Genomic DNA, 19766 nt, shown 5'->3' on the forward strand with positions numbered 1-19766 from the left:
CAACCCGAATTAATTAATTCTTTTATATTTTTCTCAAATTTAGAAAATTCTTAATGGTACACCACCAATTTCTTTAATCACTGCGTCAAAATAATAATATTAATTAATAATAAATAAATAAATAAATAAGATTTACGTCTATAAAAATTAAAATACTCCAAAATTTATTATAAGAAAATTGACAACTAATTCCTTTGTCCTAATATATTTTGAGTCGTTTTAGTTTTAACAAATATGGATATAATTTTAAAGAAGGATCGTACACCAATAAAATATAATAATAAAATAATGAAGGATTAACTAACATGATAATAAGTAAAAAGGGTCCGAAATGGACATGTGACCGTAAAGAATCTGTATTTCTAATAAATTTCTGAAATGGAACAAATGTATCTTTTAGATTAGGTTAATATAATCCAAAATCAGTACGTGTGAGGTGTGGAAAGCCGTGTGGATGGCATGACTTAGGATCCGTAGATCCCACTGCCGTGGTTGCCGCCGCTAATTATCTTTCTTTAAAATTACAAAACATTAAATTAAATAATACATATTTATTACTTAAATTATCCTCTTTTATTTTTTATTTCTAAAATCCAATCTACTTTAATTACTGTTTTTTAGTTTTGTCATTTTCTAAATGGAATGGAACCCTTTGATTATGATTTGAATGATTGGGGAATGACACGTATAATATGAGTTTTTTTTTTCTCTTTTCTTTTATATATATAAAATTGGGCTGGGGTCCAATTCATCACAAATATCCGCGTTTCTGGGTCCATGGATCCAGGCATAGGCGCGTTTTTAAGTGGACTGCAACTAGCCAAGGCCCAATTTTCATTAGCGTCACATTTGTTAGCTCAAAATCAGTGGCTGCAAAATGCGAGGCTGCCACATGGGCGCTGTCAGCTTCTTAGGAAAAGGAATGGCATTGGCAGTCCATTGAGGCACCAACACACTGCACGCCCCCCGCCCCCCGCCCCCTTTGCTTAGTACTTAATTCAATGTCTTTGTCCTTGTCTTCCACCCGCATATGGCCTCGCCCACAATGTAGTTTCATGATCTAAAATCTGAATTTTGTCAGAGATTTTATTAAAAAAATAAAATTATATGAGTGTTGTTTTCCTCTGCTTTTCATTTCATTTTCTTCCCCTGTTCAAAACGCTCCTTCTTTCTCTCCACTTTAATGGATCTTCCCACTCTCTCTCTACTGTTTCATTGCTTTCCTTTCCATCTTGTTTCTTGAACTTAATAATAATAATAAGAATCAAACTGTAAAAATAAATGTCCCAAGGGAAAAAAAAAAATGGGTTGGTTTTCATATTCCATTCCGGTGACCGGACGGGCGGTACTTCAAAATCAGAGAATATGTTCTTTAGCTATGCTCGGGAATCTGGGCTGCCACCGCGTTTACCCGATTAATCCGGGTCAGCTACAACCCAAGGGAAAAAACCGGCCCACTTTCACAATATTTGATTAATTCTTGGTTCATCTTCATCTCCTAGTCCTTACAGTGATTTTTAATTTTAAATTCTGAAATTTTTAGCCATCGAACCCGGTCTGCCTCCATACCGCATCCCGGACACGTCTCATGTCCCGGCCCTTCAGGGTCCGGCCGACACCGACGAAAACGGAAGTGGCGTTCATCTTTCGGCTTCTGGCCAAGTACTCATGCGGCGGAACGATCTCCGAGTCCCGGTCATCCAACGTCTCGTCCAACTCGTGTAACGAGTCCACCGAGTCTACACGGAGAATCTTGCTCCAATCCGGCACGTTCACGGGCGCTGACGTAGCCATCTGCCGACCTCGTGGAGACGCCTCGCTGTCGTTACCCCGAAACTGGTGCACGATTCTCCCCGATGTCATCCTCCCTGGATCTTCAAATGCCAACGACAGCCCGCCTACGTGTCGCTCACGTGTATCCCGAGGAACCCCTTTCCCTGTCCTCACCGAAATCCCTCCATGACGATTACTATTAGTCCCGTCACCGCTGCCACCGGCAAGAGGCGACGAATTCCCTTCGCCGAAATCCTCTTCCCGGTCCGGCTCGACGGTATCATCCATCGGCCACACATCCTCTTCACCCAGATCGGACGAGTCAGTCCCGGTGGAATCGTGGCTATGACTATAGCTATAGGTACCGAGAAATCGCTCGCTCCGACTTGTCGTCAACTTCCGGCCTTTAGCCATTATTGAAATGAATTTCCCCGGAAGGGAAACTATACATTAAACAGTGAATATACTACACTAATACCTCCCCCTCTCACACTGAAAATACAAATGGGCCGAAAATAAAAATAATTATAACACCATAGGGGGCGTAGTTGGGAGGGTGGGTGCGCTGTATATATAATATTACAAACTTCCATTCCTTGCATTTCATTTGAATTTGGGTTCATTTCGTCCGCATTTCTGTCAAATCGAAGCTTCAATCAATTGCATGGTAAGAAATAAGGATAGAAGACGACAAGACAGCCACAAAAGCTATTATTAATGCATACATAAATACAAAACAATAAGCGAAATATTTCCCAATCCCAAGTTATAATTATTAATTAACTCTGAAATTAAATAGACTGGTCCTATGTGTCACGCTCTGTTCAAGGCGCGTGCTGTCATTCTCCTTGCTTTTATGTCGAAAAGTGGCAACTGAATTCTTCCATATTTAGGAATTTGGTCATGATTAATTTCTTTTAATTATTACTAATTAATTTGCTAAATTTATGGCCTACATTTCAGATTCACTCTCCACCGTCTGATATGTAGTCAAACTCCAATTACCTCAGTTTATAATAATAATTATAAAAATAAAATAAAAAATCACATTTACGGCGGTCGCGCAGGAAATAAACACACGCCTAGTTCGACTGATTTGGAGCCTCCGGTCCACGTGTCCTGGAAGCCAGACGTCTCAGCAAAGACCGCGTGTATGAATGAATGGATACAAATAATTGTGGGACCGGATTTCCCAATCATACGTGTCGATGGATGAATGGATGTATGAAAATAACATTGGTTTATACATTAATTTTGGTGGTTGAAACGTAAACCAACTCAAATTAGTGAGTTTAAAAATATAATTAATATAATGAATTAATTATTAAGGAATAACAAGGGTGGGGTTCGCGTTCGTGATGCTGCGCACATTGGACGGCTCAGAGAAGGACAATGGGACCCACCCAAAATGTGGGGGGTACTGTGATGACCAAAACTTGCCCTTTATTGAAGCATTTACAGAAAGAAACGCCCGTATTCACCCATTTACTTTCTAGTTAAACCGTATTCACTCTCGGGTTAATTAAATTTTTACTGAAAAAGCTTACCGTCGTCGCGTGGTAATTATTTATATAAGTTGAAACCATATTTTTTTTTATAAGTAGGAAGAAAATGTTTAATGTCGATATATTGCGATAAGGGATTGGCAATATCTGATCCAAGCTGCGTGTTTTGATTGGACACACAGGGGGTTGGGTCCCAGAAGCAAGCGTTTGAGTAATGGCAGATTAATGGACCCACACAAAAATATATAAAATAAAAATAAAATTGTGGGGAAGAATCCTATGCGGCGCTGCCGTATTTTAATCCTGCGGACAACACTCCCTATCTCAGGGAGATATGCTATGCGATTGCAATATATCAGCTTTAATCATGTACTAATTGGGGCCATCCATCCCCTTTAATATATATGTATTTCCTGTTCTCTCTTTTTGTTCAATTACGATGTGGGATGAATCTTAGTTCAATCATAGTTACAATCTCCATTGCCCCAAGAACAAGTTATATATAGGTTTTAGTTAGGAACCATTATGCCAAAAATAGGGCTTAAAAAGCAAGCATATGAAACCCACTCGATCAACAAAGCAGCGGCAGGAAATGAAGTGGAAAAGGCTAAGACAAAACCAAGCCATGTGAGTGTCGATTTGTCAAATGTTAAGAAAAATGGGAAAAGATTACAAGAATCTGATATGTGCTGCTTGTCGGGGAGTTCGTACCAGCAGCCAAAAATCATAGTTGCAAAAGAAGAAGAAGAACAAAGACTGTGCTGCTCCATTTTTGGGTTTGGTACTTTTAAAATCCATATCCATACCCATTTAATTAAAATGTAAATGCGCATCGGAAATTGAATCTCATTTTAGGGTTCTAAAGTAATGGGGTTTTAATTTGTTTAATCCCCTATTCTAATCCACTTGATTACAAGTTGAATCATACGGGATTATTTAAACTATCATTATTGTTATATACTTGGCTTTTGTGGGTTCAAGCTGTTACTCAATTCCCAATGAACTTCGTGCAGATTCTATCCTCTTTGGCTTTCTTCCATTAAAGGAATTAGAGAGCCAGTTTGCAGATATTGCCTGTCCTGTAAAAGCTCTCTAACTCAAAACCAACACAACTTTTTCCTTATGCATATCACTCAACTTTACACCAATTCTTTCTTTCCAATGTACAGGCCTTCAAAGATGTCCAAATAAATAATGACATTATTATTATTTAAATATATATACTAACTCCACCAAATTTAATAGTTAACATATTATTTTAACAATATGATATATAATTTTAATTAAATTATACGTTACTAAAAAATTAAGACCTGAATAAGTTGAATTATATTTTGTCGTCCTAATTGTTTTATATTAAGGTTACTTAGAAATGTTAATGTTTTTATAAAATGAGAGAATATTCCCCTCATTATTGAGCATGATAAAAAAATAAAAGAAAGTAATTGAGAATCTTTCCCTTTGGGAAATTGAAAGGGTATCCAATCGTTTTGACAGGCAATTGGACATATCTCCTCGTCCCCATCAACCACTCTCGACTTCGACTCTCCATATTTACACCTATTCTTTCGGTGGATCATAGTTATAATTTACATCATTAATTTCCCTTCAAAAAATTAGATTTAAATTCCAGACTTGGTTTGTGGTTTATCGTTATTACTAATAAAATGCGATGAAATTATGATAAGCTAACACATCTATAATTGAACGTTACAAGAATTTATAGGTATCAAATGTTGTTAGTATTTATTTTATTATATAAATTTGTGAAAATTTTCTTTAATTCTCACTTTTTTTGAGAATGCGGTAATCACGGCTGATTGACTTTTTGGAATTTTTGGTTTCAAATTCTTTAAAAATATTCTAAATAAAACAAAAAAATTAGTTGACATTTCAAAAAAAACATGTAATTGACTTTTTAATTTTTGTGTTGCTTAATTTTGAGTATATTTTATTTTTTGTATTTAATTATACAATGAAATAGGTTAAACCACAATCGTGCTAAAATTATTTAAATTCCCAAGTTATAGTGGGAAAATCGTCCTTAGGATAGCACTTAATATTTGTCTCCAATAACTTAATTTAATAATGCATTAACTTTTTTTTTAATGTCTATGCTACATGATTTGTAGTTCCTCCTAAATATATTATCTACTGTCCCTTTGCATTTCAGTGGTTTATTTCATTTTAAGAACATTAAGGTTTATTTTATTGAATAATATGAGTTGGTTCATCTTTAATGTTTTCTCCTATACTATGATATTACGTACCTAAGAATCAATTAATTCGTGAGAAAATTTGAACTTTTTTTTTTTAAGTACAAAAATATTTGAATATATGCGCAATTTGGTACTTTGGTCCTATATGAGGTAATTTTCAACCCCGCCATCTTTGATAAATATATAAAATACGGTGTATGAATGCTTTTGAGGAAATAAAGGGGCTTGCTTTAAATGTGTTTTTGAGAGGTCATTTTCATTCAACATTTTTAATGACTATGTTTCCTAAACTCTAATTAATTTAGTGATGGTTTGATCAAATTTTAATTTAGTAGGCCAAGTGCTACTCCCACTTTGGATGACTGATATTGTCAAAATCATTGTGCTTTTGAAGACAGCTTTTAATTTGAATTTTAATTTGTCTTAATTAATTAGTCTTTCATTTTATTCTTAATTTAATGTGTCACCATGATTATATGAATGTTTGGTGCTCACTGTCTAACCGTGCCTTATCAACAATGGAAACAGCCACTGTCTAACCGTGCACACTGTGTCACTATGATTATATGAATGTTTTTAGATTTTTTTTTTTTTTTTTAAAGTTTTGTATGGTTTAAAATTGAAAAATAAAATATGATTATTCTAATGTAATGGGTTGGTAGAGAATGTGAAAATTTTCAAGCTGGATACAAAGTCAATTTTTTTAATGGTCCGTTTGCGACAATTATTTATTATTATTATTATTATTACTACACAAGAAGTGTCTTATAAATTATTATTATTATTATTACACAAGAAGTGTCTTATAAATGATGTATTTTATTCGAGCCTCTAGAAAAGAAGTCAGAGAGACTGCGAAGGTTCAAGGCTCAAGCCCTCACGGAGACTCCATAACCGAGACTCCATAATGTACTTTGTTGGATTCTTAGAATAATGTTAGCTTATAAACCAATAATTTATGTAATTGGAAAGTGGATAAACGACTGGATTATTCCGAAACAGTTTTTAATCTACGGCTTCTTCAAAACAAACATTCAGGTCATTTGTGTCTAAGAACATGACGTAATTGAGATTTTTGGGTTTGAATCCTGGCGTCCAAAGTGTTGGTCTTGAAGCAATTTTTCTGAATCCCACGCGGCCATTCAATGCATCCATGTGTTCCTCTTTTGATATGTGGGTTTTGCGAGTTCCTTTGAGTCGCTGTGTCGGAACCATTCAACTCCCCACCTTCACTCCACACTCTTCCATTCCCAAACCTTCCATTAACCTTCTTTTTCGACGAATCCTCCATTGGGTTCTCAACATTCTCTGTTTTTATTTCAGGAATGCACTCCTTTTCAACTGGGTTATCATTAATCTCTTCGCATTCCTCCTCCAACTTGGTCGCTTCCTTCAAATCCTCCAGCAGAGACAGAACAAGACTCTGTTTCTGCGGCTCGTACAAGAACCCCTCGATTTCTTTAATGTCCACCGACTTAGCAGCTTCATGGATCAACTCACCTCTCTTCACCTCCATCTCGTCCAACTTCTCGCTCCTCGACATCAGAAAATTTTCAAGGTCTGTGATGAGTTTGTTCATTTGAACGTACTTGTCTTCCAGAGCTACTTTTGCATCAATCAGCTTCATTTGAATTCTTTCTTCTCGCCAAACCTCCGCCATTTGCAACATGTTTCTCTCTTCCTCTACTTCTTCACACAGTTTCATTGATTCCCTTTTCAAAGCTTCCACCTTTGCCTTGTCTCCCACAATCTGCTTCGCCATCTCTGCACAGACCTCCTCTAATAACTCTCTGTTTCTCTTCTCTTTCTCGTATTCTTGCTTGTATTTCTTCGCGTTTTCTTTCGCTTCTCCCAGTTCTTTTTCCAAATTAGCATTCAGAACTTCGGTTCTCTGATTGGTTTCTTGTTCTTGGCATAATTCGTCAACCTTTACGTGCCTTCGATTCTTCCACATTGCTCTGTTTTCTTCGAGCTTCCCTTTTAAATACTCGATTTTCTTCCTCGATTTTCGCTGCTGGGATTCAAGCTTGCAGATGCGTGTTTGGGGCACCGCCAGCTCTTGTTTAACATCAGAAGCGGCCGAGGCCTTTGTGAACGGTTGCTCTCCTCCGCCACGGTGGCTGCGAAATCCACCCAACTCCGCCGTCTCAGCTGCCTCTGCGGCTTCAGGGTTCCAATATTCTGCTGCTGCGGCCTTTAAGAAGATTGGTTTGATTTTATTTAATTTTCTATCAAATCTTTTTTAAGATCAATTGTTTTGCTCTTCTCGTTATCTTTTGTTCATTGGAATTGAAATTTTAGTTTTTTTTAATGCGTGGAATGGAATATTTTTAATAATTTATTATACAGCGAGACCTCGGTCAAATTTCAAAGTCAGTGTAATGATTAAAAACAAACCAAAATTAAGAACTTTCCCAAATAAGATTAATATACATACAATACCCATTTCATTAAACTGTAAACAAAACAAAAACAAAATCTGAATTAAAAAATTAAGTACCAAATAATCCTATCCTACTCTGTTTTCCACAGGTCTCCCATCTTCTTTTTCTGTTCTTCCAAAGTTCTTCATGTCTCTTCCCATTTTCTTACTTTTAATCTTGATTTCTTTTAAATAATGGCGAGCTAATCATTTCATCAAGTAATTCATATGGGTTAGGTACATTTCCTCTGTCTATCTAAATCTAAAGTTCTAAAGGAGGGTAATGATTAAATTAAATAATGGTAAAGTATTATAGAGCGATCTTTATTTTTGTTTAGATTGGCGTGGTTTTAGCAGCGAATCATGTCAAAAAGATTGGGTAATAAAGATTGATTGAAACAGAAATGGAAACGGGAAAGGTACCTTAATCTTGATCGCTTTTTTCGAGGAATCCAAACAATCACGCCTCCCTAACCTCTCCTCTGCTTCCACTCCTCCATCGTCTCTGCTCTGATCACGATGGCGATGGCGATGGCGATGCCTTATTTCTCCCTAATAATTTCCAGAAGGTATATTCATAAACAAACCCTTTTCGTTAATCAATAATTCCTCAAACTTTCCCACCAAATCGGAAATTAAAAATCGAATTTTTCCCTTCTGGGTTCGTAATTATTGGTATTGATCACAAAGATCACAACATTTCGAGTTCGTTTTCTTTCACTTCTCCATTTACAACAGAACCGAATCTAGAAGTTACCTGAGACACTCTTCGGCCGCCACCGTCGCCGCTTGAAATTTCCTTATAATGGAGATGCCAAAGGCCGGCGGCGAGCTTTCTCGCCTGAAATTGAACTCGGCTGCGGCTTCGAGATCCATGCCGATCGTCCAACTTCCACCGCAACAGAGGAGTCATCGGAACCCCGAAGTTAGAACGGCGAGCGCCGGGACTGCGCAGAAACCTCGGCGTCCGGCGACGAGGCGGTGCCGGGGAGTTCTTGGTCGGAGTTAGATCCATTGTATAAAGGAAATTTTGATGATCATGAGAAAGCTCCAATGCACAAAGTTTTTATTATCGCATAAACAGACGGAGACAGAGAAACAAAAGAGTTGGAGGGGATGGAAATGCTGTCGACAGGACAAATATCATTTCCAAAGTATTTATAATTTTTTGCATCTTTATATTCATTTAATTAATTAAAAATCATATACATTAAGCGGTGGTGACATCCATTTTTGATAATTTAATGATAAATTATATTTTAAGTAAATGCACTTAGTGCCCTCATTTTATATGAATTTGACATTAATATTTGGGCTGTCAGTGTAAATTAAAAGAATTAGTTATAAATTAAAGAACAATTTTCTTAAATATTCCCCTTTCCCTTTTCAATGAATCGTATGTGGTCTCCACCATTTTTAATGTATTAAACAGTTTAATGATAGCAAAAGATAAAACCACCACATATATTTGTCTATAACAATTTTCAATTCTATCCATAACTTTTTCAATCTTTTGTTTTAACTATACATTTTTATATATATATAAATAACTTAATTTAATCTATAATGGTTTATTATATAGTTTTTAAGTAAACATATCAGTTATATTTATATCAATTGTGTCTCTTCTAATATATAAAAAATATAATACATGTGAATTATTTTATATTTCTTTTGTGGATTTTTTATTCAATATGAATAACAATCACTAGTGATGTGAATATTAAATTAATGATAATATAAATTTAATAAATACTTCAAAAGGTATTATTGTTTTTATTACCAATATAATATATGACTTTGACTTTTGTAATTGTGCATTAAATTTTAGTTGGAAATTGTGGAAAATGGAGGGGAGAAGAAGAGCATTTTAATAATAAATAAAAGCTTGCTATTTTAGAACCTGTTTAGTGTTACGATCGTACCTAGGATCATAGACGAATTGGAGTCAAGGGAGGAGAGATTCTTGAGCCACCAAATTGAACTTTCTATGTGTGTGTTTGGTTAGGTTAAGAAGAATTGGAATCGAAAGAAAATTTGTATAACATCCCAAGTTCACCATTAGTAGATATTGTACACGTTGACCCGTTACATATCGTTACACCTTTCCAAATGAAAAGGACATGTTGGAAACTCACTTTTGACTTGGGAAGAAAACTAATTTTTATTATCTATGATTGGTTGACTTAGATTTGATCACATGAATTTACTTAATCTTGTGTAACTTTGAGAGGAAAAAAGTGCAACAACAAATTGAAAGGGTACAAAACAACACCAGCCAAGAACATCCCTATAAATTTTCTTTCATATAACAAAGCCCATGAACTAAATTAAAGCTCTTAGGAAGAAACGAAGTGGTTTCCCCATTGATTTGAAGATCGGTGTACCTGTGTTGGGAAATTATGGTAAGAGAGGAGGTAGATTGGCAAAGTTGGTTGCTTTTCTGCCAAACAAAGACTTGCAGTTTCTGATCTGACAGATTATTTGCTTGTAAACACTAATCTTGACATTGCAAATACTCTTCTTCAGCTTCTTCAATCTTCTTCCAAATCTAACTCTTAGTCTTCGGATTCTAATTCTCAGATACGAAGCTTTGCCCATGGAATCTGCTCGTTCCAACACTTTGTTGATTATAAACTGTGCTCTTCGATGAATTATCTCATCTGGGTCTTCTTTATCAACCTTGGAGTAACCATTAGACCTCTTAACAAGAACAAAACTCATCTCTCAATATCCCTTCTGAACTTAGAAGATTACAGAGAGATACCTGGGTGAAGAAGTAGGCAGTGAAGAGTTTCAATGCAGATATGCCATTTTATGAGTGAAGCTGTGTGTGGAAGTGGGAAACTATGGAATTTGGGTGTGGGGTCAACGAAGAAGGTCATCTATGAGGCAACGGTGAAGCAAGCAAGCTAGCACGGCATGTGCTTTAAATTATGGAAGACAGACTAAGCAGGACCTGAGCTGGCCTTCAGATCGCGCCTATGATTCTGCTAAATCTTAAACCACAAAAAATGACAGTTAAATTTTCATTTGATCATGTTTTCCTTTGTAGAATCAAAAAGTAAAACCGTTTTTACTCTGTTTTTGTCAGTTACACCAAGACTATGTTACCATAAACGATGCAATGGAATATTTTTATGAATTTCTTAGAATGGACTATCAGATGGAACTCAAAAGTCAAAGTTTGCAGCATGGAACCATCCAATTGCAATATAAAACAGACCAAATTTCCACCGACATTGAAAAAAAGAATGAGAAGTCACAATAATTAATAATAATCATAATAATAAAAAAAATGGAAATGAAGGTTAAACTTATGGATGAGACTAGATGTGGCTGGATTTAGACTGTCCATTCATAGGTATGACTTAAAAGAGTCAACAACTAGCTTATCACTTGAAGAATCCAATGCAGCAGACAGGACAAGCTTCCACCGGCAGGAACCCTGTCTGAAAGAGAGCTCAAGCAATCCAACGAACTAACAATGGAACAAACTGATGAAAAGAAGACTCCAAAACTACTTTTCCTATCAATTCAACTAAAATTTTAAATCTTCATGATCATGAGTTGTTTTACCTTAGCAGTTAGCACCAAACACATCTGGAAGTTGATGGAACACAAGAGTCCAGAGATCACAGTAGTCATTCATGGCTTTCTCTACACATGGTGGAAAGCTGATCCTCACAATCTTGTGAGAGGTAGCGGTTCATTTTCTTCTTCTCTTCTTTTTAAAACCCAAAGAGTGTTGAGACCAACTTATATCCATTTCAACCACTCTCAACTAACAATCATCTAATTCTATAACATTTGTTGGTAAATTTTAAGTTCACCCCAACTGATGTTGAGGATTGTTGAAAGAGGAGTCCGAGAACCATAAGTTTATAAGTAAGAAATACATCTGTATTTGTATGAGGTATTTTCCGTCCCTTATTTTTAATAGGTGACTCTAGGGGACCCTGAGTTCTAACCGGTGACTCTAGGGTGCCAATTTTGCCTTACCAACCCGAGAAAAACTCCAAATACAGACCTAGACTCCCATGGTTCTGACCCAATTGATCACTTGGCCAATTTAAGGTGGTTTACACGGTTCATTTTGAGGAGGGCCTGTACAGCCCTTCACCTATTGACAGACTTAAAATATCAGCAACTTAGGAAGATCCAACATGCATAATAATGGGAAGACTGACACCTTCGGAACATCACCACTCCATTAAAGCTAGCTAACTTTCATATACAATTTGACAACTTTGGGCCACAATTGCAACTACATATAAAGTCATCTGTTCCTTATACAATGTTGTAAAACAAGACGCCCTTTAATTGAACCCTTAAATTTAAACAGAAAGAAGTTTGGGTGTCATTGGTTGGGTCTCTGGTATAAGGCTCTCTAAGCTCTAGCATCGTCCGGAACTTTTGTAATCTTAAATTATACTCTTACTTAATGGGCCGAGCCCAATGGGCTCTAGCATCGTCGATATGGACCAATTGCATTTGTATCGAATTGGCCCAATGGGCCGAGCCCAAAATAAAGTTCTTCCATTTTTGTGGTAAATTGTAAATAACAATAAAATACTCGATTTACCAAGTGGGAAGTGGATGATTGGTTGGCGGAATACACTCGCGCCGTTATTCGCACCAAATCCGTCACCCTCTCCGTGAAAGAGCAGGGCGGGAAATAGCTGTTCTGTTTTCTTTTGCCGTCTCTCTTCCAAACTTTCTCCGACTCTGCGGATCTCCTTCTCTGTCGGATTTTGCCGGGAATCTTCTCTCTCCAAGCTCCGCTTGCTCTTTCCGGCGTCCAAATATTTGTTGTTCTGCGCCTTCGATTGTCATTTCACGTTTTTCTTTATCGGTAATCAACTTTCTGAGATTCGATGGCTCAAGCAGTTGAAGAATGGTACAAGCAAATGCCTATCATCACCCGCTCCTATCTCACAGCCGCTATAGTAACCACAATCGGCTGTTCCCTCGATGTGCGTACCTTGTTGCCCCTTCTCCATTTGTAGCTCTACTTTTCTTGCTCTCGTGGTCATTTAGGCTTAAATGTTTGTTTTTCTCTGGGCATTATCTCTTACATTATGGTTTAAAGCCGGTGATTTTAAGAATGCCTTGGCTTTTTATTTATTTCTTTATTTATTTATTTTTATCTCAGTTTCGTTTTTTGATTTGTTATGGAAAATCATGAATGGTTTGTTTTGTCCTCCCGGAAGATCATCGGTATCGATTACCATGACATGGGGGATTTTGATTATTATTTTTGTCCTTGGGCTTTGATGTTGGTTTCCCATGCCGATTATCGCTGATTTCAATGACCTTTGGGAATTGATGTGTAAATTTATTTCAGTTTTGGTGTCAGTTTTTGCTGGTATTTGGCGGTACAGTATGGGGGCACCCGGTTCTATTGTTTCAGCTATTGAAATAGCATGAACTTTGAAAATGTGGCTGATCCTTATAATCTTGTTGGCCTTCGTTCACAATCATTTTGTTTCTTAATTTCAGAGTCTAATAGATGAATATCACTTTACCTTACCATTTGGTTTATTTAATAATTTTTCATGCATTTGATTTCATACAGATTATCTATCCGCATCATCTTTACTTGAATCCTATCCTCGTTGCTAAGAAGTATCAGTTCTGGCGCCTCATTACCAACTTCCTGTTCTTCCGCAAAATGGGTATTTATATAGTACTTTTTCATGTACATATAATTTGTAACTGTAGAAAAATCCCGTTGCTTGGTTTTATGTGAAGATTTCCTAATATTTTCCATCTGTTGGTATTTTCTGATTGTAGTCATTGGTCACCTACTTTTGGAATAACTGTTCATGTTTGCGGACGTGCAATGCACATGAGTGGCTTTAGTTGTCCTGTTCTTGTTTCTGGAGGGTTTTAGCTTTTATGAAGTTTTATTCCATATGCATACGAGATGTAATTGGCATTCTGAAGCGTGCTGACCCGCATCGTACGAGTTTATTGCAAATGTTCTTTTGATTCCATTTGGAAAAATTATGAACAAGGGAGTTTTCTCAGTAGTTTTTTTCTGTGGTAGAAAGATTAGATTGACATGCAACTTGTTTTGACCAGTGATCCTTTGCTTCGTGCTTCAATATCACGATTTAGGCCCCTCCCATCCCCCAGAACAATGAAGCTTACCATCTCTTGTCCTAAGTTTTCTGTGTTGGTTACCACTTCTTATGCTCATTTAGCAGCTAAATAGCTGGAAAATATGACATGTTCTAACTTTCTTGACTCTTTCAGCCTTTTCAGTATGTATATATTTTTCTTTTGGGTAAGATCGAAATTAACAACTATCTAACGATACCCATGTGATGTGCCTGTTATTGCCAGATTTGGATTTTTTGTTTCACATGTTTTTTCTTGCCCGATACTGCAAACTTCTGGAAGAGAACTCTTTTAGGGGAAGAACAGCAGATTTCATTTATATGCTCTTATTTGGGGCCACGGTGCTTACTGGAATTGTTTTGGTTGGGGGAATGATACCCTACTTGTCCGAGTCAATTGCCGAAGTTGTATTCCTTAGTAACTCACTGACATTCATGATGGTTAGTCTCCATTTAAGACGAGAGCTTTCGTTTCTTTACTTTCATGCAATTTATCTGTACTTTAACAAATCCTTTTATACACAGGTTTATGTATGGAGCAAGCAAAACCCATTCATCCATATGAGCTTTTTAGGCCTCTTTACTTTTACGGCAGCTTACCTGCCATGGGTGAGTAAGTCTGGGTTTCTTTCCCTATTTTAATCTCTTTTAGCTGTCCTTATGTGAAAATTAGTCTGACTTGATCCCATCCAACGTAAGTTGAATTCTCCATTCACCAGTATAAATGTCATCTTAACTTCACGATAGAATATTTACTTTGTTTCGTTATCTTTTTCCTGCACAGGTTCTTTTGGGATTCTCTGTTCTCGTCGGGGCCAGTGCTTGGGTGGATCTTCTGGTATGCCGTCTTGACTTTAAACCATCTGTATTTGGAATATAATTCTTCACAGTTCATTTTATCTGATCCGACCCTTTTCTGGCATATGGTCTTGCTGGATTCTAACGAACTGCCTCTGCAAATGTTTAACCTTTAATCTCCCAAAATTTTTGAAATGTAATACTAACCGTTTCTCTCTGAGTTTTTTTTCGAAGTATGAATGAAACTTTTGAACGTTCACACGTCCTGACTTTAAACCATCTGTATTTGGAATATAATTCTTCACAGTTCATTTTATCTGATTCGACCCTTTTCTGGCATATGGTCTTGCTGGATTCTAACGAACTGCCTCTGCAAATTTAACCTTTAATCTCCCAAAATTTTTGAAATGTAATACTAACCGTTTCTCTCGAGTTTTTTTTTCGAAGTATGAATGAAACTTTTGAAAGTTCAAGTGTGATTTTGAAAACTTAACGGTAAGGTTTTTTTTTTTTTTTTCTTTTTCTCTTTAAAGATATTATTGAAAAATTTGAAAGTTTAGAGGTATTTTTGAAATTTGGTGTGATCTTTCGCCAAAAAAAAACAATTGGAACACTCATTTGTGATTATTTAAATGATGAAACTTGGATTTTACGGCCAATAATAATACACTTTTTTTATTAGTATGAGTTGGTTCAAGCTAATGTATCATTTTGAGTTATGGTGATGAACTATTTTGCGATTCAGGGCATGGTTGCTGGCCACGCTTATTATTTTCTTGAAGATGTGTACCCACGAATGACAGGCCGACGACCATTAAAAACCCCATCCTTCATCAGGGCATTATTTGCTGAGGAAGCAGTTGTAGTGGCGCGACCCGTGGATTTGAGATTTGCAGCCCCTGCTGCGGAGGATATTCATCAAGATTAGTTATTACAACATTTGAGGAAGGTAGTGAACTGGAGTTTTCCCATCTTTTGGACATTTATCCACACTCTAGAAAGGAGCAACCCCTGATGATAAGGAATGTCATTTTCATCTGTAGCATAGTGTCAAATGTATTCGCACTGGAATTTCTTGATTCAAATAGTTACCATTGAAGAAGATAAATATAACCTATTCCATGGCCAAGCTTGCACCCGGTGTGCTCTTACTCGAACACAAGCATATTGAATTGTCAAATTAGTTGTGATCTGATTACTTCTTGGAATACAAATCACTTCTTAAGAATTTGAGTGATTAAAATTGGTTGGATTCCAAGCAAAAAAGGAAACACAAAGATTAATAATAGTTTGAAATACAATCTTGTTTTGTTTTGAACACTGTCTGTTCCAACCAAATCAGTACTATAACTCTTATTTCTTTTTGCAGTGAAAACGTTGCAAACCTTAAAAGGAAATACAAACAGAGCAAGGGAAAGCAATTCCACAAAAAGCAAACAAAACCCATTTGAATTTGGAGGCTGAAATCAGAATCAAATGGGAAAGTGGGTGACATCGTCTTTGAGAATCCTGTAACCAAAACCAGGAATCCCATTAAACCGATTGCTTTTTGACAATTCAACAGCAGAGCAAATGTTGGGGAGAATCCCATTGTTGGTTCTTCTCTTCTTCCACTTCCAACTCAACGACAAAAGCCAAAAGCTTGTCTTCGAATCGCTTCTCCTGGAAGCATCTCCACTTAACCGCTGAGAGCCGCCATGGCGTTCGAGCTCTAGCTTGGTGAAGTACTCAATCTCCTTCATAACCAGCGACCCCATAGTGCCTCGCGTGCCGATTGCAAGTGGAGCAACAGCACCCATTTCCTCACAGAAGCTACTGCTTCTGCTGATGCCTTCATACATTTTACTCAAAAAGGAAGAGACAGTGGCAATGCCTTCACAGAGCCCTTCTCTCGAGGACGTCCGGTTTTGGGATTGCTTTGAACTCAGGCCATCTCCTTGTGTTGATAAAATGCATCACTGAAATTTTACTTTAGATAAAGTTGACAAATATGAAGTTACTGCGTGATTGGTGGGTTTTTGGAGCGAAATGGACATCATATTCTACTTGTTATTTGCTAAGGAGCCATGATTTTCCATTATAATGTCTTTTTCTGAGAACCCTTTTGACTTGTTAGGCCATGATTACCACAGGCATGCTCAGCTCACAAGGCTCTGCCGAGAATTATGTATATATAATTAATGGCAATGGGTGTAGCGATTAGCGAAGGTTTGCATATAAAAACTTAAGGTAAGTAAGGGCTGGTGGATGGTCATGAGCAACTCGCAGCGCACGGCCCAAACAGCCAGTCGTTGCGATGATGCTGATGCTTTATATATTTGTGTACCAAACTGAAGAGCCGAAGAACATAAGTGGACAACTTAATCAGACAGACCCTGTAATTATAGGGTATAAGAGGGGGTTGGATAGCTCAAACCTCACCGACTTTATTTAATACAACCGCTAAAATGGTTGGTTACCCATATAAAGTATGATTTGTAGCTATGTACTACTGCTACACACAATGGAATGAAACAATAATAAATAACGTTACCAATTATTGCGCCTCAGAAAGTAACTATCTCGGAACTCTTCTTCCTGTTGATATGTAGTATACATAATTCAACGCCAACGAGAATCCCCTCACTCCCTGTGGCTAACTACATTACAAGCATATCATCTAAATCATAATCAAACTGCACCCTTCTTTCAACTTCCCAGATCTCACAACAAAGATATTCAAAACATATATATAACCCTCCTTAATTATCATCTCACAGCTTGGCCTGCGAGTAGAGGAAGGTTCCAAGGATTGCAATGGCAGCTCCAATGGCGTTGATGGGTCGGACAGGCGTGCGGAAGATGATAATGGACGACACTATTACGAATATTCTCTTCATTGTGTTCCCTACGCTGAATGTCAATGGAGATATCTGATCAAGAGACATGTACGACACTTGATTGTACAAGTGGTAGAACATACTTTGAGCTACCAACCACCTGCATTTCAAACAAACAAACAAACAATTCCTTTGAGTGAAACCAGAACAGACCACTTATTTTAGATAACCATGAAATTCGCAGTTACCAAATGAAATTGGGACCAATTTGAGAGAGAGCCTGTTGAAATCCTTCAGCCCACAACTTGGGTCCCTCCACAGCAATGGCGAAAGGAATAAGAATGAGCAGAGACAGCATTGAAAGGCAAGCATAGTAATTCATCCCACTCACTGACTTCCCCTTCATCCCTTTCTTTGAGAATATGTTTCTAAACACAAATGCCAAGTTTGATATCATCGCTCCCATGAATCCTAAAAACACAACCCCAATTTGCTATATTAATTCACATCAAAATTGAGATTCACATTCACAGCAAAGATTCCTCACCAGTCATGTTGAAATTGAGCTCAGTTAGTGCGGAAAGAGCGCAGCCTCCAATGATAGGGATAAGAGATAAGTAAACAGGCAATGGAAACATCTCTCCCAGCAGAAACCTGGAGACCAACACACTGAAAGCCGGCTCCCCACTCTTGATTATGTGAGTGAATGAGACAGCCACTTTGGACATGCTCACAGTTGCTGCAACATGCCCAATAGTATGCGCCACCGCCACCTATCAAAATAATCATGCCACAAAACATCTGATCGCTGATCCAAAGTTTTAGTTTCGAATGCTCTGTTTTGCAGAACCAGAACAAGCAGATCATCGCATAAAAATAATCCCTATTCCTATTTGTAATGCACTTCCTACATTCAAATTCTTCCAAAAACAAATACCCACCATGATTTTTGTAAGAAAGAACAATTAATCACAAAATTCATCTCCAAAGTTCAAAGATGAAAACAGAGCATAATTGTAATTACCGGCAACAGGGATTTCCAGAAATCCAAATCGGTTTTGGGAGCGTCGACCATTCTAGTGGCCCAAGAAACGAGCATCATAAGCGATCCAGCGGCGAGGGAGAGAGTGGAGGTGAGCCATGGATAAGGGAACGCATTAAGAACCTTCTTGTTGTATACATTGAACACCACATTCAAAGCCCACCAAGTGGCGAAATACAGCCCAATTTTGAGTTTCTGAGCTGCCTGTTCTTCAGGAAGCTCAACGTTGATCGGCAAACGCCGCGATTCGGCCTCGTACGCCCTGCATTCCGTCGAACGCCCAAACGATTTTACGGACAAAGAAAGATTATCAACGGATGAGATGTGAAGTGGTTTTTTGGTAGAAAGAGATCGATCAAGATGTTTGAGGGCACTCCGATTCGGAAACTGCGCCGGAAGATTCAGCCTGGGAATCGGAGATTTTCGGTTGAGAAGTTCAGAGGAAGCGAAAGTAGAAGATGTGAGGCTGAGTGAAGAGATCATGGTGTTTTCGAGAATCTGATAATGCAGAACGGAAAAAAAACCAAAACCCAGATGGGATTGAACTGAAACTGATTGGAATCGGTTGGCAAATGCAAGGAGAAACGAATTTGTTGGGAAAATGTAGAGACGATGTTGATGTTGGAGAAAATGGTGGGGAAAGGAGAGGCTATATATACGAATTTGAGTTGAATCAGGAAAACGGAGAACCCTGGGATTTTCAAATTTATGGAGGGACAATATGAACCGCGTGATCCTTCTTGCCCGTGCCTATCGGTGAATTTTCCTCGGTCCAATGACGCAATGGACGGCTCATGTTTTTTCAATAATTTTAACCTGTTTGTTAAAATAGGGTAAAATGATTAAATTTTACAAAGTTGGAATAAAATCACCCATTCAATTTGGTTCTGTTCTCTTACCCATTTAGTTTATAATTTTCAAAACGTCACTGAATTTACCAATTTTATCAAAATTAAAATTAAATGCAAAATATATTTATTTGTCAAAAACAAATTAACTTGAAGTTGAGCTAAAAGAAATGATTTTTTCTCCAAAAATAAATTACCAAAAAACACGAAATAAT

General features: G+C 37.3%; 5 protein-coding genes across 6 annotated transcripts; 1 reads left to right on the forward strand and 4 right to left on the reverse strand.

Moving 5' to 3' along the window:
* Nucleotides 1-1215: 1215 nt before the first annotated feature.
* Nucleotides 1216-2304, reverse strand: LOC111781256. The gene has a single exon (XM_023661749.1). The coding sequence runs from the start codon at nucleotides 2185-2187 to the stop codon at nucleotides 1540-1542; it is 648 nt and encodes a 215-aa protein (XP_023517517.1). The 5' UTR covers nucleotides 2188-2304; the 3' UTR covers nucleotides 1216-1539.
* Nucleotides 2305-6437: 4133 nt separating this feature from the next.
* Nucleotides 6438-9040, reverse strand: LOC111781255. Its single transcript, XM_023661748.1, has 3 exons — nucleotides 8677-9040; nucleotides 8343-8471; nucleotides 6438-7691 (listed from the first exon to the last, which is right to left on the reverse strand). Exons 1-3 carry the CDS (start codon nucleotides 8932-8934, stop codon nucleotides 6537-6539), a joined length of 1542 nt encoding a protein of 513 aa, XP_023517516.1. The 5' UTR covers nucleotides 8935-9040; the 3' UTR covers nucleotides 6438-6536.
* Nucleotides 9041-12584: 3544 nt separating this feature from the next.
* Nucleotides 12585-17352, forward strand: LOC111781763 (derlin-2.2-like). 2 transcript variants are annotated; one of them, XM_023662456.1, is made up of 7 exons: nucleotides 12585-12895; nucleotides 13498-13597; nucleotides 14271-14485; nucleotides 14570-14653; nucleotides 14829-14882; nucleotides 15588-15791; nucleotides 16212-17352. In XM_023662456.1, the coding sequence occupies exons 1-6, from the start codon at nucleotides 12797-12799 to the stop codon at nucleotides 15768-15770; spliced, it is 735 nt and encodes a 244-aa protein (XP_023518224.1). In that variant the 5' UTR covers nucleotides 12585-12796; the 3' UTR covers nucleotides 15771-15791; nucleotides 16212-17352. The 2 variants fall into 2 exon arrangements, with proteins under 2 accessions (XP_023518224.1, XP_023518223.1); XM_023662455.1 differs by lacking the exon at nucleotides 16212-17352 and having other exon boundaries at nucleotides 15588-15999.
* Nucleotides 16315-16683, reverse strand: LOC111781699. The gene has a single exon (XM_023662387.1). The coding sequence runs from the start codon at nucleotides 16681-16683 to the stop codon at nucleotides 16315-16317; it is 369 nt and encodes a 122-aa protein (XP_023518155.1).
* On the reverse strand, nucleotides 17249-19377 carry LOC111781762 (glucose-6-phosphate/phosphate translocator 2, chloroplastic-like). The gene is made up of 4 exons (XM_023662453.1): nucleotides 18686-19377; nucleotides 18209-18434; nucleotides 17910-18132; nucleotides 17249-17821 (listed from the first exon to the last, which is right to left on the reverse strand). The coding sequence occupies exons 1-4, from the start codon at nucleotides 19184-19186 to the stop codon at nucleotides 17596-17598; spliced, it is 1176 nt and encodes a 391-aa protein (XP_023518221.1). The 5' UTR covers nucleotides 19187-19377; the 3' UTR covers nucleotides 17249-17595.
* Between the last annotated feature and the right edge of the window lie 389 nt (nucleotides 19378-19766).

The sequence above is a fragment of the Cucurbita pepo genome, chromosome LG19 (assembly GCF_002806865.2).
Source record: "Cucurbita pepo subsp. pepo cultivar mu-cu-16 chromosome LG19, ASM280686v2, whole genome shotgun sequence".
Taxonomy (NCBI): Eukaryota; Viridiplantae; Streptophyta; class Magnoliopsida; order Cucurbitales; family Cucurbitaceae; genus Cucurbita; species Cucurbita pepo.

Coding starts and splice junctions, on each gene's coding strand:
- LOC111781699 (XM_023662387.1), bottom strand. CDS start 16,683: ATGTATGAAGGCATCAGCAGAAGCAGTAGCTTCTGTGAGGAAATGGGT.
- LOC111781762 (XM_023662453.1), bottom strand. CDS start 19,186: ATGATCTCTTCACTCAGCCTCACATCTTCTACTTTCGCTTCCTCTGAA. Junction 18,435..18,685: donor TCTGGAAATCCCTGTTGCCG/GTAATTACAATT, acceptor TTATTTTGATAG/GTGGCGGTGGCGCATACTAT. Junction 18,133..18,208: donor GCTCAATTTCAACATGACTG/GTGAGGAATCTT, acceptor TTGTGTTTTTAG/GATTCATGGGAGCGATGATA.
- LOC111781256 (XM_023661749.1), bottom strand. CDS start 2,187: ATGGCTAAAGGCCGGAAGTTGACGACAAGTCGGAGCGAGCGATTTCTC.
- LOC111781763 (XM_023662456.1), top strand. CDS start 12,797: ATGGCTCAAGCAGTTGAAGAATGGTACAAGCAAATGCCTATCATCACC. Junction 12,896..13,497: donor CAATCGGCTGTTCCCTCGAT/GTGCGTACCTTG, acceptor GATTTCATACAG/ATTATCTATCCGCATCATCT. Junction 14,486..14,569: donor ACTCACTGACATTCATGATG/GTTAGTCTCCAT, acceptor TTTTATACACAG/GTTTATGTATGGAGCAAGCA.
- LOC111781255 (XM_023661748.1), bottom strand. CDS start 8,934: ATGGATCTAACTCCGACCAAGAACTCCCCGGCACCGCCTCGTCGCCGG. Junction 8,472..8,676: donor GCGGCCGAAGAGTGTCTCAG/GTAACTTCTAGA, acceptor GGAAATTATTAG/GGAGAAATAAGGCATCGCCA. Junction 7,692..8,342: donor AAAAAGCGATCAAGATTAAG/GTACCTTTCCCG, acceptor ATCTTCTTAAAG/GCCGCAGCAGCAGAATATTG.